General features: G+C 43.8%; 1 protein-coding gene across 2 annotated transcripts in view; it reads left to right on the top strand.

Moving 5' to 3' along the window:
• LOC143766962 (uncharacterized) overlaps positions 1 to 20,381 on the top strand; it is a 31,685-nt gene extending 11,304 nt beyond the window's left edge. Inside the window, exons 2-12 of one of the 2 annotated variants that reach the window (XM_077254983.1) lie at positions 959 to 1,097; positions 1,343 to 1,492; positions 1,622 to 1,801; positions 1,884 to 2,007; positions 2,091 to 2,188; positions 3,121 to 3,270; positions 3,400 to 3,579; positions 3,663 to 3,786; positions 3,870 to 3,967; positions 4,166 to 4,256; positions 17,621 to 20,381. In XM_077254983.1, the coding sequence (XP_077111098.1) occupies positions 1,385 to 1,492; positions 1,622 to 1,801; positions 1,884 to 2,007; positions 2,091 to 2,188; positions 3,121 to 3,270; positions 3,400 to 3,579; positions 3,663 to 3,786; positions 3,870 to 3,967; positions 4,166 to 4,256; positions 17,621 to 19,305 (2,838 nt within the window). In that variant the 5' untranslated portion in view covers positions 959 to 1,097; positions 1,343 to 1,384 and the 3' untranslated portion in view covers positions 19,306 to 20,381. Of the gene's footprint in view, positions 1 to 958; positions 1,098 to 1,342; positions 1,493 to 1,621; positions 1,802 to 1,883; positions 2,008 to 2,090; positions 2,189 to 3,120; positions 3,271 to 3,399; positions 3,580 to 3,662; positions 3,787 to 3,869; positions 3,968 to 4,165; positions 4,257 to 17,617 lie in introns of both variants that reach the window. The other variant, XM_077254982.1, reaches the window with a different exon arrangement.
• The last annotated feature ends 447 nt before the right edge of the window (positions 20,382 to 20,828 follow it).

Raw genomic sequence — 20,828 nt, 5'->3', positions numbered from 1 at the left:
GTTGAGAACTGGTTTCAGTCAGAGTAGTGACAGTTGAGAAAGGGGCGGAGCCAGTGTAGTGGCAGGGAGAGTGCCTTTCTGAGGTAATTTTCAGGTAGTGGGAGGAGCGAGAGTGAGAGGAATTGTTCTAGAAGGAGTGGTAGTAGTTGTGTCGTGAGTTACAGATGAAAGAGACAGAAGAAGCACTGAGGGAAGCAGGTCTGGAGATGTTAGATCTTGAAGCACGTGAAAAGCGAGGCAGTCTGCAAGGGTCGGTGGCTTGTCTGTGGTTTACCTCCCGTGACGTCCGGGACTTAAGGTCCGAACAGGAATTGCAGAGGCAACCTGATTTTTCGCCCAGGATGGGGAAAGTGGACGGGGAGCACCTAGTATCAGAAAGCTGGAATTCCCAGGGGACTGCAGGTCTGGAAGCCACGGTGCTAGAAGATAAGCTGAAGAAAAAGACCAGGGAAAGTGCAGTAGCATAAGTTCTTAGGCTAGGTTCACATTGCGTTAATGTGTGCACGCTAACGGACAGCGTTGCACGGCGAAAATGTCGCAATTAACGCCGTGCAACGGGTCCGACCCATTGACAGCAATGTAAATTTCGCCTGTAGCGCATCGCTAGCGCGTGCCTTTTTTGGCTCGCGCTAGCGATGTGCCGTTCTTTTTTGATGCGCCGCGGACGCTGCTTGCAGCGTCCGCGGCGCGCCCGAGGTCCGTTCCCCGCTCTCGCAGATCGGGGATCTGCGAGAGCGGGGACGTTAATGCGACCCCTAAACGCGGCCCCGAAAAAAACATTGCGTTAGCGCAATCCGCTAGCGCTAGCGCTTAACGGATTGCCCTAACGCAATGTGAACCTAGCCTTATGTTTTTTGAAGATTGTTGGGTTAAATCAGTTATGAAGATGCACGAGTTAAGTAAAGTTTTATTAAAAATGAATCGGGACTTTGATAACATTTGTGTGTGTCTGCGACAGATTGGAGCCCTGTATGCTGTCAAGGATTCTGACTCACAGCTGGGTGAACTACTTGACACACACAGCACACCACAAAATGGACATGATATTTCTGGAGCGGAGCGTCGGGATGTGATGAGGAAGCAGCAGCAATCCCTCGGTACGGCTACCACCCTGGCCCCCGTTGCACCTGTGTGCCCCCGTGTATTACTACCGGCCCCTGTGTGCCCCCCATATATTACTACCCGCCCCTGTGTGCCCCCTTATATTACTACCGGCCCCTGTGTGCCCCGGTATATTACTACTGGCCCCTGTGTGCCCCCGTATGTTACTACTGGCCCCTGTGTACCCCCATATATTACACATGATTTCTGTAATGTTACATCGGCTCATCTTCTCATTCAGGTCTCTACAATATCGGATCCTCGCAGTGAAGATGTTCTACAAATGAAAATTTTCCTGATTTACCCATCAAAGATGGATATGGACAGAGACAAGATGGTGGAGAGGATATTACACCTCACCCTAGAGATCCTCTTCCGGCTTACTGGAGAGGTGAGAGGTTCTGATGATGTCACATTACATCATTCTTATCTATGGGAATAACAGATGGACAGAGCTGGAGAGGTGAGGACTCTGGAAATGTCTGCAGTGAGATTTATTAATGTGTCTCTCCATTACCAGGATTACACAGTGGTGAAGAAGACCTCTAGTGATCGCTGTCAGGACCCTGTGTCTGACGGATGGGGAAGACCCCTGAGCCCAATCACGGGGCCTCCACCTCACCCCCTGATCCATGAGGACATCAATGACCAGAAGATCCTAGAACTCATCTACAAGATGACTGAGCTGCTGACTGGAGAGGTGACACTGCTGGGAATGCTGGGACATTATACAGTAACACTATGAAGGGATCGGGGGATGACGGTATCATTGTATGTGTCAGGTTCCTATAAGGTGTCAGGATGTCGCTGTCTATTTCTCCATGGAGGAGTGGGAGTATTTAGAAGGACACAGAGATCTGTACAAGAACGTCATAATGGAGGTTCCCCAGCCCCTCACATCTCCAGGTAATAGACAGGACTAAATACACATGGCCTATAATTATCTGTATGTAAAGAATGAATTTACTCCCTGTATGTGTTTCCTCCAGATCTATCCAGTAAGACGACAACACCAGAGAGATGTCCCCGTCCTCTTCTTCCACAGGACTGTAAGGAAGAAGATTCCAATGCTCCTCAGGATCATCAGGTAGATGGAGAGAAGGTGTCAGGAGATCTCCCCTGTGTGCCCCCATATATTACTACTGGCCCCTGTGTGCCCCCATATAATAGTAATGTCACCTGTGTGCCCCCATATACTGCTACTGGCCCCTGTGTGCGCCCATATATTACTACTGGCCCCTGTGTGCCCCCATATATTACTACTGGCCCCCGTGTGCCCCCATATATTACTACGGGCCCCTGTGTGCCCCCATATACTACTACTGGCCCCTGTGTGCCCACATATACTACTACTGGCCCCTGTGTGCGCCCATATATTACTACTGGCTCCTGTGTGCCCACATATACTACTACTGTCCCCTGTGTGCCCCATATATTACTACTGGCCCCTGTGTGCCCCCATATGTTACTACTGGCCCCTGTGTGCCCCCATTTATCACTTTTTTCCCGTGTGCCCCCATATATTAGTATTGTCTTCCATGTGCCCCCATATATTAGTACTGTCCCCCATGTGCCCCCATATATTACTACTGGCTCCTGTGTGCCCCCATATATTACTACTGGCTCCTGTGTGCCCCCATATATTACTACTAGCCCCCGTGTGCCCCCATATATTACTACTGGCCCCCGTGTGCCCCCATATATTACTAATGGCCCCCGTGTGCCCCCATATATTACTACTGGCCCCCATGTGCCCCCTATATATTACTACTGGCCCCCGTGTGCCCCCATATATTACTACTGGCCCCCGTGTGCCCCATATATTACTACTGTCCCCTGTGTGCCCCCATATATTACTGCTGGCCCCTGTGTGCCCCCATATATTAGTACTGGTACCTGTGTGCCCCATATATTACTACTGGCCCCTGTGTGCCCCCATATATTAGTACTGGCTCCTGTGTGCCCCCATATATTACACTGGATTTTTATGAAGCTACATCGGCTGATCTTCTCATTCAGGTCTCTACAATATCGGATCCTCTCAGTGAAGATCTTCTACAAAAGAGAATTGTCCAGATTTACCCATCACAGATGGATATGGACAGAGACAAGATGGCGGAGAGGATATTACACCTCACCCTAGAGATCCTCTTCCGGCTTACTGGAGAGGTGAGAGATTCTGATGACGTCACATTACATCATTCTTATCTATGGGAATAACAGATGGACAGAACTGGAGAGGTGAGGACTCTGGAAATGTCTGTAGTGAGATTTATTAATGTGTCTCTCCATAACCAGGATTACACAGTGGTGAAGAAGACCTCTAGTGATCGCTGTCAGGACCCTGTGTCTGAGGGATGGGGAAGACCCCGGAGCCCAATCACGGGGCCTCCACCTCACCCCCTGATCCATGAGGACATCAATGACCAGAAGATCCTAGAACTCGCCTACACGATGATTGAGCTGCTGACTGGAGAGGTGACACTGCTGGGAATGCTGGGACATTATACAGTAACACTATGAAGGGATCGGGGGGATGACAGTATCATTGTATGTGTCAGGTTCCTATAAGGTGTCAGGATGTCGCTGTCTATTTCTCCATGGAGGAGTGGGAGTATTTAGAAGGACACAGAGATCTGTACAAGAACGTCATAATGGAGGTTCCCCAGCCCCTCACATCTTCAGGTAATAGACAGGACTAAATACACACGGCCTATAATTATCTGTATGTAAAGAATGAATTCACTCCCTGTATGTGTTTCCTCCAGATCTATCCAGTAAGAGGACAACACCAGAGAGATGTCCCCGTCCTCTTCTTCCACAGGACTGTAACCAAGAAGATCCCAGTGCTCCTCAGGATCATCAGGTAGATGGAGAGAAGGTGTCAGGAGATCTCCCCTATGATGTGTAGACGCCGGTGAAGGTCTTGTGCTCAGTCTTGTTTTATCCACCAGTATTATATGTTTTATACTTGTGTAATGAGAACGGTGGAGATGGCAGGATTAGAGCTGATCATAGATGGGACTTCTCCATCTCTCGGTGACTTTTATAATATTTGTTTCAGGGTGAAGATCTGACCCATATTAATACTACAGAGACATATGTGAGGGGGGATGAGTGGTGTAAAGAGGAGATTCCTACATATGACTACCCAGGTGAGTAGTGACCACTAAATGCAGAGAGGTCACAGATTCTCCTCATCACCGGCTGTGGCTGCTTTATCGGTGGTGTAGTCCGGCCATATTACCATGATCACCATTTTGCCTCTAGACCACAACATTCTCCTCCACCCAAAACTGTTCAAATGACTTTAGTCAATGAAAGCCCTTTTCTATAGAACTTACAACCTGGTAGATCCACCTACCCCCGGGTTTAGGAGACGCTGTTACCTGCCCAGACCTGTAAACTATAAAGCCAAATGACAGCGTACGTAGAATGTGCTGACAAGATAGAAAATCACTAGAAGAACAATATTCTGATGGGCCTGTAAGAGAAAGCGGAGGGTAATGAAGCTGTTGGCTTCCTAGAACCCTGAGATCTTATCGGAGGAATCTCCCTTCTCTCCCTTCTGTGCTGCTGAATGTGATCATATGGTCCCTACAAGACCAGGTCCCGTCTTTATGGCCAAACTTCACTTTTATGATCAACAACATTAACCCCTTATTGACCGGGACAATTTTTACAATTCTGACCACTGTCCCTTTATGAGGTTATAACTCTGGAATGTTTTAACGGATCCCGCTGATTCTGACACTGTTTTTCCGTTACTTATTGTACTTCATGTTAGTGGTAACATTTCTTCGATATTACTTGCGATTATTTATGAGAAAAATGGAAATATGGCAAAAATGTAAAAATTTCGCAATCTTCAAACTTTGAATTTTTATGCTCTTAAATCACAGAGCTATATCACACAATACATTTAATAAGTAACATTTCCCACATGTCTACTTCACATCAGCACAATTTTGGAAATTTTTTTTTTTTGTTAGGGAGTTATAAGGGTTAAAAGTTGACCGGCGATTTCTCATTGTTACAACAAAATTTACAAAACCATTTTTACATGACAGAAAATACCCAAACTTGACACCATTCTAAAACCTGCACCCCTCAAGGTGCTCAAAACCACATTCAAGAAGTTTATTAACCCTTTACGTGCTTCACAGGAACTGAAACAATGGGAGGACAAAATTAACATTTAACTTTTTTTTGCAAACATTTTACTTCAGAACCAATTTTTTTTATTTTCACAACTCTAAAAAGAGAAAATGAACCACAAAATTTGTTGTGCAACTTGTCCTGAGTACGCAGATACCCAATATGTGGGGGGAAACCACTGTTTAGGCGCATGGCAGAGCTCGGAAGGGAAGGAGCGCCGTTTGACTTTTTCAATGTAGAATTGGCTGGAATTGAGATCGGACGCCATGTCGTGTTTGGAGAGCCCCTGATGTGCCTAAACAGTGGAGACCCCCCACAAGTGACACCATTTTGGAAACTAGACCCTTCAAGACCTTGTACTTTTTCGTTTTTGCGTTTAAGTTTTTTGCTCCCCACTTTCCCAGAGCCATAACTTTATTTTTCCGTCAATATGGCCATGTGAGGGCTTATTTTTTTCAGGACACGTTGTACTTTTGAACGACACCATTGGTTTTACCATGTCTTGTACTAGAAACCGGGAAAAAAATTCCAAGTGCGGTGAAATTGCAAAAAAAAGTGCTGTCCCACACTTGTTTTTTGTTTGTCTTTTTTTCTAGCTTCATTAAATACTAAAACTGACCTGCCATTATGATTCTCCAGGTCATTATGAGTTCATAGACACCTAACATGACTAGGTTATTTTTTAACTAAGTGGTGAAAAAAAATTCCAAACTTTGCTTAAAAAAAAAAAATTGCGCCATTTTCCGATACTTGTAGCATCTCCAATTTTCGTGATCTGGGGTCGGGTGAAGGCTTATTTTTTGCGTGCCGAGCTGACATTTTTAATGATAGCATTTTGGTGCAGATACATTCTTTTGATTGCCCGTTATTACATTTTAATGCAATGTCGCAGCAACCCAAAAAATGTAATTCTGGCGTTCTTAATTTTTTTTCTCGCTACGCCATTTAGCGATCAGGTTAATGCTTTATTTTAATTGATAGATCAGGTGATTCTGAACGCAACGATACCAGATATGTGGAGGTTTGATTTTATTTATTTTTTTATTGTTTTATTTTGAATGGGGCGAAAGGGGGGTGATTTAAACTTTTATTTTTTTTTATTTTATTCATATTTTTTAAAACACTTTTTAAAAACTTTTTCCATGGTTCAATATCCTCCATGGGAGACTAGAAGCTGGCACAATCGGCTCAGCTACATAGGAGCAATCATTAGATCACTCCTATGTAGCTGAATTACAGGCTTGCTATGAGCGCCGACCACAGGGTGGCGCTCACAGCAAGCCAGCATCAACAACCATAGAGGTCTTAAGGAGACCTCTGGTTGTTATGCCAACGCATCGCTGACCCCCTATCACATGACGGGGGTCGGCGATGCGCGCATTTCCGGCCTGGTGGCCGGAAGCGGTAGTTAAATGCCGCTGTCGGCGTTTGACAGCGGCATTTAACAGGTTAATAGCGGTGGGTGAATTGCGATTCCACCTGCCGCTATTGCGCGCACATGTCAGCTGTACAAAACAGCTGACATGTCGCGACTTTGATGTGGACTCAGTGTTGTCGCAGGTCTCGACCTACTCTCTGATGAGTCCACTATTGAGATGACGTCACGGCACCGGAGAGACAAGACACAGTACACCAGGGCTGTATCTGAAGTATCTCTAGTTTATTAAGCTTACACACACTTTTTATGCATTCTTATGTCGGAGGCGGATTCTCCATATATGGGCTAAGCGTCGGAGTGTTTTACTCCCTAGTCTCCCTATGGTTTCGAAAACATATTTTTACACAGAACATTATTCGTTATCTTACCAAGGACATTCCCTGCTACAATTAGTTCTTAGCAATCAGCAATAACAGCACAATGAAGAATAGTGAATATTGACTTGTTTTCCTGACCATTAGTAGCACTTATACAAAATGGAGGCAAGCAAAATAAAATGGATCCTGCTCTAACACTCAGCGGCGGAGCCCACATCAAAGGGAGAGACACAACATGCGCCGTACTAGTACCACGCCTGTCGTGAAGGGGTTAAGGAACCTTTCTAGATGTGTGGTGAGCACTTTAAACCCCCAGGTGCTTCACAGAAGTTTATAACGTAGATCCGTGAAAATAAAAAATCACATTTTTTCTACAATAATGATCTTTTTGACCCCAAATTTTTATTTTCACAAGGGTAACGGGAGAAATTAGACCACGAAAGTTGTTTTCCAATTTGTCCTGAGTACGCTGATACCCCATATGTGGGGGGAACCACAGTTTGGGCGCACGGCAGAGCTCGGAAGGGAAGGAACGCCGTTTGACTGTTTCAGTGCAGAATTGGCTGGAATTGAGATCGCACACCATGTCGCGTTTGGAGAGCCCCTGATGTGCCTAAACAGTAGAAACCCCCCACAAGTGACCCCATTTTGGAAACTAGACCCCCCCCAAAGAGCTTATCTAGATGTGCGGTGAGCACTATGAACCTCCAACTGCTTCACAGAAGTTTATAATATGGAGCCATGACAAGATATTTTTTACTTACCCACTACCCGTCCCGGCGTGGAAGAACAGGCAGTGCTTGTGCATCGGTCCTCGGGTACTGGAAGCGCCGTCCGCGGGTCCTCCGGGGCTTAGCATCCGAGCGGACGTTGGTGCAGCACAGTCTGATGTCTGGGTTCCTTCCGTGGCTGCAGCGCCACCCTCCCCTCTCTGCCGGCATCCAGGTGCGGCGGCCGCTTCCGGGTCGCCCGTCTGACGTCACGCGCAAGGCACGCTGATAATGGGCGTGGCGTTGGGGGTGGGCGCTGGATCCAAGATGGCGGTGCCCATGAAGAGAACGCCGGCTGGGGGTAAAAAGACTCCGGTGGCATGGCAGAGGAGGGGAGGGACCACCATTGGGCACCGGAGGAGGCGGGGAGTGCAGTGGATCCCCCATAAAAGGGGGATGACCACAGAAGACGCACTCATGCCCAAAACTTCATCATGGAAGTAGGGCAACAGGAGCAGCAGCCGCCATCACTGCAGCAGCATCATCATCAGGAGCTCTCGCCAGATGCCTTTCTGAGCCACCAGCATACCAGGATAAGTAGCCATTCAAGTGGTAGGAGCAGCAGTCATCCTGTCCGGCAAGACTCTTCGGCGTCCAGAAGGGACGCTGCACATGCATCTGTCCAGCCTCCGAAACCGGTAACTTTGACTATCAGCAGCTGGTGCGCGATCTACGTGAATGTCACCCTTATGGTAACGGGGTCCATTTTTTCTGTTAGATCACTAGGGGTCGAGGAAATCTAGCAGTAAAACAATGAACCGAGAATTTGTTCTTTGTAAAGTTCCGCTTGCAGTTCAGTGACAGAAGGATCTCTGCCCTAACTGCATTAATTAAACTATAAAGGAAGAGACCTCTAATTTCGCCACTAGCCTTAAAGCCATAATACAGGCAGAAATAAAAGACTCCTTAAGAATTAGTTAAAGCAGGCAAGTCTGCAATGGGCCTTAAGGAGGAGAAGACACCTAGGTCACTAGAGGATGTCATGTTTGGCCGGTTAGAAGAAAAAAGGAAACGTTCGTTTCCGGTCAATGCAAAAATCAAAGCATTGATCGAAAAAGATTGGAGAAAACCTGAGAAAATGGGTACTTTGCCGTCTTCATCCAAAAGGAGATATCCTTTTGAGGATAAAGACTCCGAATCCTGGGAAAAAATCCCTAAAATTGATGGTGTGATTGTCCCTTCCATTGGAAGATTTGGGCGTTCTAAAAGACCCGCTTGATAATAAAGCAGATAGTTTTCTGAGACACATCTGGGAAGCCTCGGCAGAGGGTCTGAAACCAGCACTAGCTGGGACGTGTACGGCCCACGCCCTCATGGTCTGGCTACAGCAGATAGAGGATCAGCTAAGGAATACAATAACTAGAGTCGACATCCTTGCGAACATATCCTTAGTGCAAGGAGCAGCAGATTCCTCGGCAGATTCTGGAAGATTAACAGCCAGAGCAGTGGGCTTGTCCAATGCGGCAAGGAGATCCCTATGGCTTAAAGGTTGTCCTGGGGATTTATCGTCTAAACATAAACTGTGCTCCATCCCATGTGACGGTCAACTCCTTTTTGGCAAAAAGCTAGAAGAAATCTTGGAACATGCATGAGATAAAAAAAAGGAAATCCTTTCCCAGTTTCTCTAGAGATCCCAAAAAAACTTTCTTTCGGAGAAGGTTTAACAGAGGTCGCCCCCCCCCAGGAGATAGGAGAAATTGGGACTTTAAAGATAAAAGGGGATCGGGCTACATGTTCAAAGGGCCCTCTACATCAGCAAAAAAATCCCCCAATGATATTACATCAGAGGTTGGGGGAAGGCTCTCCCTCTTCTTCCCGGCCTGGATAAACATCTCCCCTGCACCTGGGTTTTAAATTTTATCAAAGACGGCCTAAAAATAAAATTCAACCGTCCACCCAGGCAAAATTTTGTAATAACACCCCGGAGGAAGTCCCAGCAGGAACAATCTGCTCTGGAAACAGAGGTCTTGGGTCTGGTTCATAAAAATGTTTTGCAGGAAGTCCCGGATCAGGAGGAAGGAGGGGGGTTTTACTCCCCCCCTCTTTTTGATACAAAAACCGGATGGCTCCTGGAGAACCATAGTCAATCTAAGGAAGCTCAATCAATCAGTAGAGAACTACTCCTTCAAGATGGAGTCTATCAACACGACCACAAAACTTCTGTTCCAACACTGCTTCATGGCAGTAATAGACTTAAAAGATGCATATTACCATATCCCAATACATCAGGAATATCGGAAATACTTGAGTGGCGTCTCTACATACAAAACCAGATAAAACATTACCAAGATACTGCCCTTCCATTCGGCCTGTCTACAGCTCCCAGGGTCTTTACCAAAGTGATGGTAGAGGTAATGTCATACCTCTGATCCCAGGATGTACTGATTGTCCCATACTTCCTTGTGGTAGGGAGGACAGAGACCCATTGCACCCATCAAGTAACAGTTGTAACATCAACTCTAATAGAGCTGGGATGGATAATAAATATCCCCAAATCAAGATTAGTTCCAATAAAAGTACAGTCCTTACTAGGGTTAATACTGGACTCCGAGTGTCAGCTCTGCCTCCTTCCGGAGAACAAAGTGGCCAAAATAATGAACCTTGCTGGTACAGCAATACATCAGCCAGCAATGACCCTAAGAAAAGCAATGTCCCTACTAGGCTCATTAACGTCATGCATTCCGGTGGTAGGATGGGCACAATTCCAGCTGAGACAGCTACAGTGGGAAGTTCTGTCAGAGCATCTGGACGGAAATCTATATCTTTCTCTGGGCGTAAGAGATTCCCTAACTTGGTGGACTGTAAAGGAACATCTGACAATGGGGGTCCAGTGGCAGAAACCGGTCGAAGACATCATCACGACCGACGCGAGCGGTATAGGTTGGGGTGCTCACCTGAGGTCTCACTCAGTACAAGGAACCAGGTCCTTGCTAGCAAAGAATCACGGTTCAAACAAGAAAGAACTATGGGCAGTGAAAAAGGCCTTGAGACATTTTCTCCCCTTGCTCCGGGGCCGCCATACTCTGATCATGTCGGATAATTAATTAATCAGTTAATGAGATTCCTGTGCTCTGGGGCGGGGCTTTATGCGGTGCTCTGGGGCAGGGCTTTATGCGGTGCTCTGGGGCAAAGCTTTATATGGTGCTCGGGGGCGGGGCTTTATGTGGTGCTCTGGTTACATATTCAACTGTATTGGCTTATGACAGGTCGCTGATCCCTCACTGACCTGCCCCCATTTTTACATAATGCATATAATAGTGTTGATATTATTGTTGATAATGCCTATAATATTGTGGCTATTGGGAGGCTTAGAAAAAAAAATTACATCCAGCAAAATGACACCATCGGCGCCTGTCCAGTAGCATCTATCTCTTACATCGCCCGTGACATTTTGCTGGATGTGATTTTTTTTTCTTCTAAGCACAAGAATCTGACTAACAGAAAACTACAAATCCAGATTAAACAACAACCACAAGATGGATTTCGTCACCAGGTATCGGTGTAATCAGTATAACGGCACCGACCTGACAGTGTCTGTAGTCACTGAGCACAATCCTGCTGACAGGTTCCCTTTAAGACATCTCCGCTCTGCACTATTATACACAGTTCTCTATAAATGTGTAATATTTCTTCTTGAAACTCATCTGACAGAAAATATTGGAGCTTCCGATAGTTTAGATTGTGAAGTCCCCGAGCCCCGTGCTCTAATTCCCCCAGAGAGGTTTCACCACTAGCTCCTCATTTATTACTGATGGAGACTGTTCAGTTTGAGCATTTCAGTAGATGTTATTGTCTATAGTCAGTTTCTGATTACAGTAGTGTCCATAATCCTCTGATTTAACCTCTTCCCGCAGCCAGTTTTGTGTTCTTAATCAGGCCCCATTTTTACAATCTGACGTGTGTCACTTTATGTGGTGATAAATGACCAACACGGCTGGCGCACTACACTGTATATATACACTGTCACAGTGAATAACGGGGGTGCAAAAATAAGTGGCTAAACATGATATACCAAAACAGAGAAAAAGAAGCCACTCAGGAATTTAATGCACACCACCCAAGATAAGTATCAAAAAGGAACAACTTTAATGGTAAGAAACAATGTTAAAAACAATTAAGAACAATCACAAAAACAATCAGGCCTGTTCAAGAATGATAACTGCATGAAACATGTAAATACATGAGGACGTACACAGCACACTGAAAGGCAATGTGCGCTGTAACAACACACTGCAACAAACCCACAAAATACAAGATAAATATTAGTAATAAATAGCCACTGGGATATGTGGCGATGCCGTGTACCACATGCTGCCCATACCTAAGAATAATAGGAGCCAAAAGCTCCTGTATAAAGCCAGCAGCTGGGAAAAAGCAGTGTGAAAGAAGGCTGCCCTAAAATCACCTATGATAAGGATGGTAGCCAGGCAGCCGAACCGAGAACAGGACCGTCAGGTGGGGGGTCCCAATGCGTATCGCGGCTGCAGGGGCCGCTTCGTCAGGGGAAGTCACTTTATGTGGTGATAACTTTGGAATTAATCACAAAGGATAATAGAAAACAAATGGATCTTACAAATTATTTTCCATCTTCTCACAATCCCCTACATACGATTGTACACTACTCTCTGGGCACATGGCAGTGTTCAGAAGGGAAGGAGCGCCATTTAGCTGTTTGACTGCAGATCTAGCTGGAATAGTTTGCAGACACAATGTATTGGGAGCACTGTTCATGGTCAACTGGCAGCTCAAAAGATCTCCACCATGAACATGCTTGGCACTATCTTCTCTGCTTTCCATATCCCAAGGATTGCCTTGCTCATTGCCCTTTAACACCATTACATGGATCTGGACTTACACTGGGACCCTTAGGCTTGGACCATGGTGTTGCTTTTGTTAGATGGCAAGAATAGTCAGGTAGCTGGGTCAGAATAAGAAGACACAAGAGTAGTCAGTAGACGGGCCACAGTCGCAACCGGAAACAAATACGCAAAGTGCAAGCTGAGAGGACTGAACCAGAGGAGAACAAACAGTTACAGGAATCATTTGATTGCAGTGATTGCCTCAAAAGGTTGTGCAGCAAAATAATTTAAGGATTCCATCATTTCTGTCCAGGCCTATTTCATGAGTTTGATTTTTTAACATTCTGTGGAAGCATGATGGAGAAACAATGTCTGACTTTCATTTGCTCATTTTCATAGATTATTTATTTATTTATTATTACTTTTGTCAGATTCAAGTTAGTTCTGTGACCATTGTGTGGGTTTTCTGTCATTAAACGAGGGGTACCAACAATTTAGACCACGTGTGTAGGATGAATGAATATTTTGACTCCACAGCCACTTTCCGGAAATTAAGCTCATTAAACTTTAATTTTTTTTATTTCAATTACAAAAAATCAGAACACATAGGACACAATGACAATTAAAAACATTTAAAAAGCAGGTTGTGAAATACTCAATGGTCATGCCTTATAATATAGACCATGACCCACCGCAGCTGCCAACTAAGACTCAGAATTGTCAATGTAGGCTTCAAAGCATGCGTATAGAAACCACTCAATGATGACAAAGCTACATATATAATAACAAACCATATATATGTCGGGGTCGTAACGACAATAAATCCTCATTCACCAGTCATTCCAAATTGTAGTGTGAGCGCAGAACATCTGGTACCAATTAAAATGACTCAGGCACGCAGCTGATTCAATTTTAGCTGATGTCCTGCATCCACCTCGGTGAGGAGCAGTACAACAACTGAACTTTATTTTCCAATACACAGTACTAAAAAGGAATGCAATAGGTGGGGTTTAAGCAGTATACGTCTAGTGCTCAGTCCTTCTGATTCGTCGAACGTCTCCTGGTGGATTCCTCCTCTTCTTTCTATTTCCAAGTTTCGGTTTCAAAAGAAATGAAACTTTAATCTTTCAGATTCTAAACGAAAGTGAAGAATGAACACTGGCAGCCATCTTTAATACAATTACATTTGCATTAGCAAGGGAAAACTTATTGTTTCACAGTATAAGATATATAAAAGTACAAAAAGTATATAAGAAAATATATTTTCACCTTGACATATATTATTATTATTTATTGTTATAGCGCCATTTATTCCATGGCGCTTTACATGTGAGGAGGGGTATACATAAAAGCAAGTACAATAATCTTAAACAATACAAGTCATAACTGGTACAGGAGGAGTGAGGACCCTGCCCGCGAGGGCTCACAATCTACAAGGGATGGGTGAGAATACAGTAGGTAGGTGAGGATAGAGCTGGTCGTGCAGCGGTTTGGTTGATCGGTGGTTACTGCAGGTTGTAGGCTTGTCGGAAGAGGTGGGTCTTCAGGTTCTTTTTCAAGGTTTCGATGGTAGGTAAGAGTCTGATGTGTTGTGGTAGAGGGTTCCAGAGTAGGGGTGATGCGCGAGAGAAATCTTGTATGCGATTGTGGGAAGAGGAGATAAGAGGGGAGTAGAGAAGGAGATCTTGTGAGGATCGGAGGTTGCGTGTAGGTAAATACCGGGAGACGAGGTCACAGATGTATGGAGGAGACAGGTTGTGGATGGCTTTGTATGTCATGGTTAGGGTTTTGTACTGGAGTCTCTGGGCATATAATGTGTTCTATGTGTTTTGATTTTTTGTAATTTAAATAAAAAAAGTTAATGAGCTTGAGTGTTACCTAATTATATGGGCATGCTGTTTCTCTTTTTGTTTCTCATGGTTGTATATTTGCCCATGGTGAACCCTGTGTAGCCATATACAGTATATGGTGGTGCACTCCATACTCTCCTCTTTTTCTTTCTGGAAATTAACACGCAGTGGATGTTGGAGAATGAAAATTACACATTTGCCATTTTATTACCCAGCACATAGTGCCCAGATTGTGCTCCAGGAGACACACACCGCAAATTAAGTGGATTCTTCTCACTATAATATTGCTAAATACAGGGATGCTAAATGTTGTTTGAGCACACTGCAAGAACGAGAACGGATTTTGCTGAATTGGTTTATAGAAATGCTGTTGCTTTTCAACAGCCTTTGAGCCACTAATAGTGTGGGATCCTCTGTTTTTCAATTGACAGATGATGAACCTGAGTGGGGACTTGTTTTTTGTGAGATGAGAATTAGTATTATTTTCGCCTACATAACATTGATTGGTTTCTTTTTATTCGATATTTGGGAGGCAGAATGAACAAACAGTTGAACACCACACACTACTGGCTCATCTAACAAGGTTTTCTATTAGACTCTGAACAGACATGGTCTTGGTAAATAACACCATGGAACACAATCTTTGTTCCTGGCTTCCAAGTGTAATATTTCAATTGCTTATGTTTAAAGACTATGGAAAAACGACTACATTCAGCACAAACATTGATTTTGTGACCACAGCCCAGAAAAATTTTGTATTTTGACAAGAAAAGGAAATTATTTTTTGTTCATGCCGTCTAATATAAAGCAACACTTGCATGGTAAATAGACAAAGAGAGTCAAAAATCTCTCAAAAAGGTTCAGAAATGAGTAGGTGTTCTAGATTTGTTAGTGTACTGCAAGTCTTTCTCGATGAAGCCCCCAAATATAGTCCCCCATCATGTTTTCGTTATACTGTCCTTGGTAACGTTCAAAGTCCTATATAGCTAGATGAAAGCACTCACCTTGCTCCTCTGAGTTTTCTTGTTCTCCTTGATCTTGTCAAGATGAGCGTCAAGGATATGGACTTTGAGAGACATTCTGCATCCCATTATGGTTTAATTCTTTATGAGAGTCTGAACCAACTGCACATAGTTTTCAGCCTTGTGATTACCCAGGAGCTGTGAACCATTATAGCGAAACTGTTCCAAGCTGTTTTCTGCTTGCTGTTCAGCAGCTTGGCGAACTCGTCACATTCTATGATCATCTTGATTTGCGGTCCGACAAAGATACCAGCTTTGACCTTTGCCTCGGACAGCTTTAGAAAGAGACCTTGGAGGTACTTGAAAGCTGCTGACTCCTTGTTAAGTGCCTTGACAAATTGCTTGATGAGGCCTAACTTGATGTGCAGTGGTGGCATCAGCATCTTCAGAGGTTCTATCAGTGGTTCCCACTTAACGTTGCTCTTCCCCACTGAGATCTCTGTCCGCTGTGGCCAGTCCTTTCTGTGATAGTATGCCTTAGTGTTACGGCTGTCCCAGATGCAAAGAAAAGTTTGTGAAACCTCCTTCAAGGCCCATCAAAAATTACACCATTTTGAAGTCTCCGATGACCTCCCATCCATAGTCGTCATACTTCAATGCACTCAGCAACATCTTGACACTGGTGTAGTCCTCTTTTATATACACAGCCATAGAGAGAGATGGGTAGTTGTTTCCGTTTGTGAAGCAGCACGGCTTTGAGGCTCCGGGATGAACTGTCTATGAATAGGTGCCATTCGCTCAGGTTACAGGTTATACCTATAGCCTCAAAAAGACCAGCCACAATGTTGCAAAAGCACAACCCATCTTCTCGACAGAAGTTGGAAAATGTTTGGTGATGCTTTCTCTGATCTGTGGCTTGCACGCTTTCATCCAACAAGTTCCACTGCTTGAGCCTGGATGTCAGAAGCTCAGCACTGGACTTGGAAGACGAAGGTCTCTGATTAGGTCGTTGACGTCTTTCTGGTTAAGAAAGTATGATAGCCTTCTCTCCTCAACCGCATCTGTGAAAACGTAATCTTGATCTCCAATATATTCCACGCTGTCCGGCTTGCTGCTTTTTCCTGAAGATGGCTGATCCCTCTTCAGTGGAGTTGGAACAGGCATCTCGGGGCAGTTTGGTACTGGGGCAATGGAAGTAGGAATGTCTGGATAAACGATTTTAGGCCAATACTTGCCTGTGCGACATTTGGCAGGATCCACCATGGATAAGTAGCAATTGCTTGAGTGGTCGGTCATTTTTTGCCAAATTCGCGGGATAGCAAACTTTATGGCTCTCTTTTCTCCCCTGTACCAACCTGTAACATAGCAGATATAATTATATAAATTTAAAAGCATGAAAATTAAAACATTACTTAATACGTATTTTACTATAGTGTATTAACATTTGTGAAAATGTTGTCAATTGCAACTCATTAAACTGTACTAGACCTAATCATTGAAATGCTACAAAATAAAGCACTGCCATCTAAATGAGCAGCAATTGTTCACCTTACCTTCAAGAGTTTTCTTGCAATATTCACATATGAAATTAGGTGCCCAGGACTTGTCTTGATCCCCTACAGGCATGCCGAAATATGCCTTGTAGGCCTCGCACATCTTACAACATGCTTTCATGGAATACTTTCTCGCTTTTGTCTTCATAAATTGTCCACACACGTAGCAAAATGCATCTGCTTGGTGTAAACAACCTCTTGATGCCATCTAAAAATAATTGCATTTTAACTACGATTCGTCATTCTCTTACTCAACTTGCTTGACTACTATTGAACAGTCCTAGAATGTTCTTGAAAGTTCTAAAAGTTTCTAGAAACTTCTAGATTATTCTGGAAAATTGTAGAAACCTCTGCACAATTCTAGCAGTTCAAGAATATTCTAGAAAACGACTCAGTATTGAATAAGAATCTAGATTTTTACCGAAAACAGAAAAATTTCGTTGTCTTGATCACAGAAGCAAAGTTTTGGTGGAACAACAATTATTTTCTATTTGTTTTAGGGTTAGGAAAACACACTGTCTACCCATGATAAAAAAATAATTGTTACATAGTGTAATTAAAGTGTTTTTTTTACATAGCTTGCCATTTTTATGGACAGTTTAAGTAGAAATGTTCAAAAATATGAAACTCAAGGATATTTTATTAAAAAATAATTGTTTTTTATCTTAGCAGATGACTGTACCAGGAGATCAGAGGGACAGCTGACATCTTCAATTTTTAAATCTGATGATCTTAAGATCGTACAAGATACAACTGAAGTGAAAGCCATTACTCCAGATATATCATCCATTCACAGCAAAGATCTGTCATCTGATCCTATGAAACAGGTCCCATCTTCTGATTCATTACTGACTACTAAGGAAAATCAAAGTCACAAAAGAGGCATTGAAAAACAAACTGCTCCTAAAGCAAAGAAGTCATTTTCATGTTCAGAATGTGGGAAATGTTTTAAATGGAAATCAGATTTGGTTTATCACCATAGAACTCACACAGGGGAGAAGCCTTTTTCCTGTTCAGAATGTGGGAAATGTTTTATCCAGAAATCTGATTTGGTTAATCACCATAGAACTCACACGGAGGAGAAGCCTTTTTCCTGTACAGAATGCGGAAAATGTTTTAAGTGGAAATCATATTTGTTTAATCACCATAGAACTCACACGGGGGAGAAGCCTTTTTCCTGTACTGAATGTGGGAAATGTTTTAACTGGAAATCAGCTTTGGTTAATCACCAGAGAACTCACACGGGGGAGAAGCCTTTTTCCTGTTCAGTATGTGGGAAATGTTTTAACCGGAAAGTGCTTCTTGTTAGCCATCAGAGCAGTCACACAGGAGAGAAGCCTTTTTCCTGTTCAGAATGTGGTAAATGTTTTAACCGGAAAGTGCTTCTTGTTATCCATCAGAGAACCCACACAGGGGAGAAGCCTTTTTCCTGTTCAGAATGTGGGAAATGTTTTGCACATAAATTACTTCTTGTTAAACACCATATAACTCACACTGGGGTGAAGCCTTTTTCATGTTCAGAATGTGGAAAATGTTTTCGCCAGAAATCAGAATTGGCTTCTCACCAGAAAACTCACACAGGGGAGAAGCCTTTTTCCTGTTCAGAATGTGGGAAATGTTTTACCTTCAAAGAGGCTCTTGTTAGACACCAAAGAACCCACACAGGCGAGAAGCCTTTTTCCTGTTCAGAATGTGGGAAATGTTTTAACAAAAAATCAGATTTGGTTAATCACCATAGAACCCACACAGGAGAGAAGCCTTTTTCCTGTTCAGAATGTGGGAAATGTTTTACCCTCAAAGAGCATCTTGTTATACACCTAAGAACCCACACAGGGGAGAAGCCTTTTTCCTGTTCAGAATGTGGGAAATGTTTTACCCAGAAATCACATTTGGTTAGTCACCAGAGAACTCACACAGGGGAGAAGCCTTTTTCCTGTTCAGAATTTGGGAAATGTTTTAACAAAGTGCTTCTTGTTAGCCATCAGAGCAGTCACACAGAGGAGAAGCCTTTTTCATGTTCAAAATGTGGGAAATATTTTAAATGGAAAACAAATCTTAATCAACATCAGAGAACCCACACAGGGGAGAAGCCTTTTTCCTGTTCAGAATGTGGGAAATGTTTTAAACAGAAATCATATTTGGTTAGTCACCAGAGAACTCACACAGGGGAGAAACCTTTTTCCTGTTCAGAATGTGGGAAACGTTTTAACCGGAAATCGCATCTTGTTCGTCACCAGAGAACTCACACAGGGGAGAAGCCATTTTCCTGTTCAGAATGTGGGAAATGTTTTAACAGGAAAGCGCTTCTTGTTAGACATCAGTGCGGTCACACAGAGAAGCCTTTTACATTTTCTTAATGTGGGAAATATTTTACTTGGAAATCAATTGTTAATAAACATCAGAGACGTCACATGGCGAAAAGCCTTTTTTATGTTCATAATGTTGGAATAGTTTTAACCACAATTGAATCTTGTGAAATGGGTTGTCTCTTGTCATTCCTCATGTTTGCTGACAAAAAGGATAAAACTAAACTTTATTACTTCCAACTGTAAAACTATTTCCCATAATTCACCCCCTGAAGGTTAGTCTGTAGGTGACTAATAGAAAAAGCATATACACCACAGTGCAGTATATAGTGTGAGGCTGTGGCCTCTGTTACAGCTAGGAGGCGCTGTTTGTTCTCCCCAGGTTGTGCATGCAGACGGATTAAGTCCATAGGTGTGCATGAGTCACAGATTTCTGGTCTGGGTTTTCCATGTGGCTGAAGGCCACAGGTTTGTGTGTGTTTAAAAATCCTGCAGTAAGAGGTATGGGTGTGTCAGGTGTGCGAGGTGCACGTCAGTGTCAGTCTGGTGTGCAGAGCAGAGACCTGCAGAGTGCTGGCTGAGTGCATGGAGGCACAGGTCAGCGGAGCCAGCACCCACGGCAGCTGAATAGCCTGGCACCTGTAGTGTATACATCGATGCAAGTCGTCCATGGTAACTGGTCTCGGATGTGGACAGTCCTGTGCCCTGAGGTGGATGTCCTGTGGCCGAAAGAGGACTAGCATGTATAACGATTACAAACAGGTGGATATGGTGCGCGGCTGCTATCCGGAGGATATCCTGGACTGTGTACGACTGTGTGAGTAAGAGACTGTGATACAGTGATGCAGGACACCCATGGGAACTAGTCGGAGGGGGCTGGCGTGTGTAGTGTCGCAACATATGAGGCTGTGTGTATGGAGACTGTAATATGGCGTGCGGTCACCCAGGGAAACTGGACAAGTGAAGTCTGGCCTGTTTAGGGACCGCATTCTAAAGCCATTTGATATGTATTTCTATGAACTGGTGTAAACTGAGTACTGATAATATGCACTAAAGTTATATGCATTTATGTGAATTGGACTTTAATACTGTGAGGAAACGCATTAAAAGAGGCTTTTGTGTTTGAACTTTGTGGGTCACTGCCTCTTCACTGCGTATGAGGCTGCTACAATCTTACAATAGGGTGAGGTGACATATACACACTCACTCTCTAAGCCTCTCATTTCTATGGGTTTCATCGTCCTCGCCAAAGGCGACGCATCAGGAGACTAAAAGGGAACAGAATGGTACCACGCTAAAAATAATGGCCTATTATAAGTTACCCCTGGCCCTTATGATGCTATGCTCACATAAAGGCTGCTAGGTCATAATTTCATAGTGATTCTTTTAAACAATGCAGACTCTAATTGCCGCTAATGTGCATAGATAGCCTTAAAGTCAATGGTAAACAAAGTGTATCCAGTAACTAGTTGTAAATGCAGTTGAATGATCTCTTCAATTAATAAAGTGGTTATCCCAATTAACCGCTAATAGTGACTGTGCCCTTACTGTCAATGTCAATAACACATAGGCTT

The sequence above is a fragment of the Ranitomeya variabilis genome, chromosome 4 (assembly GCF_051348905.1).
Source record: "Ranitomeya variabilis isolate aRanVar5 chromosome 4, aRanVar5.hap1, whole genome shotgun sequence".
Lineage (NCBI taxonomy): Eukaryota > Metazoa > Chordata > Amphibia > Anura > Dendrobatidae > Ranitomeya > Ranitomeya variabilis.
This window is presented reverse-complemented; position numbering and strand designations above follow the sequence as displayed.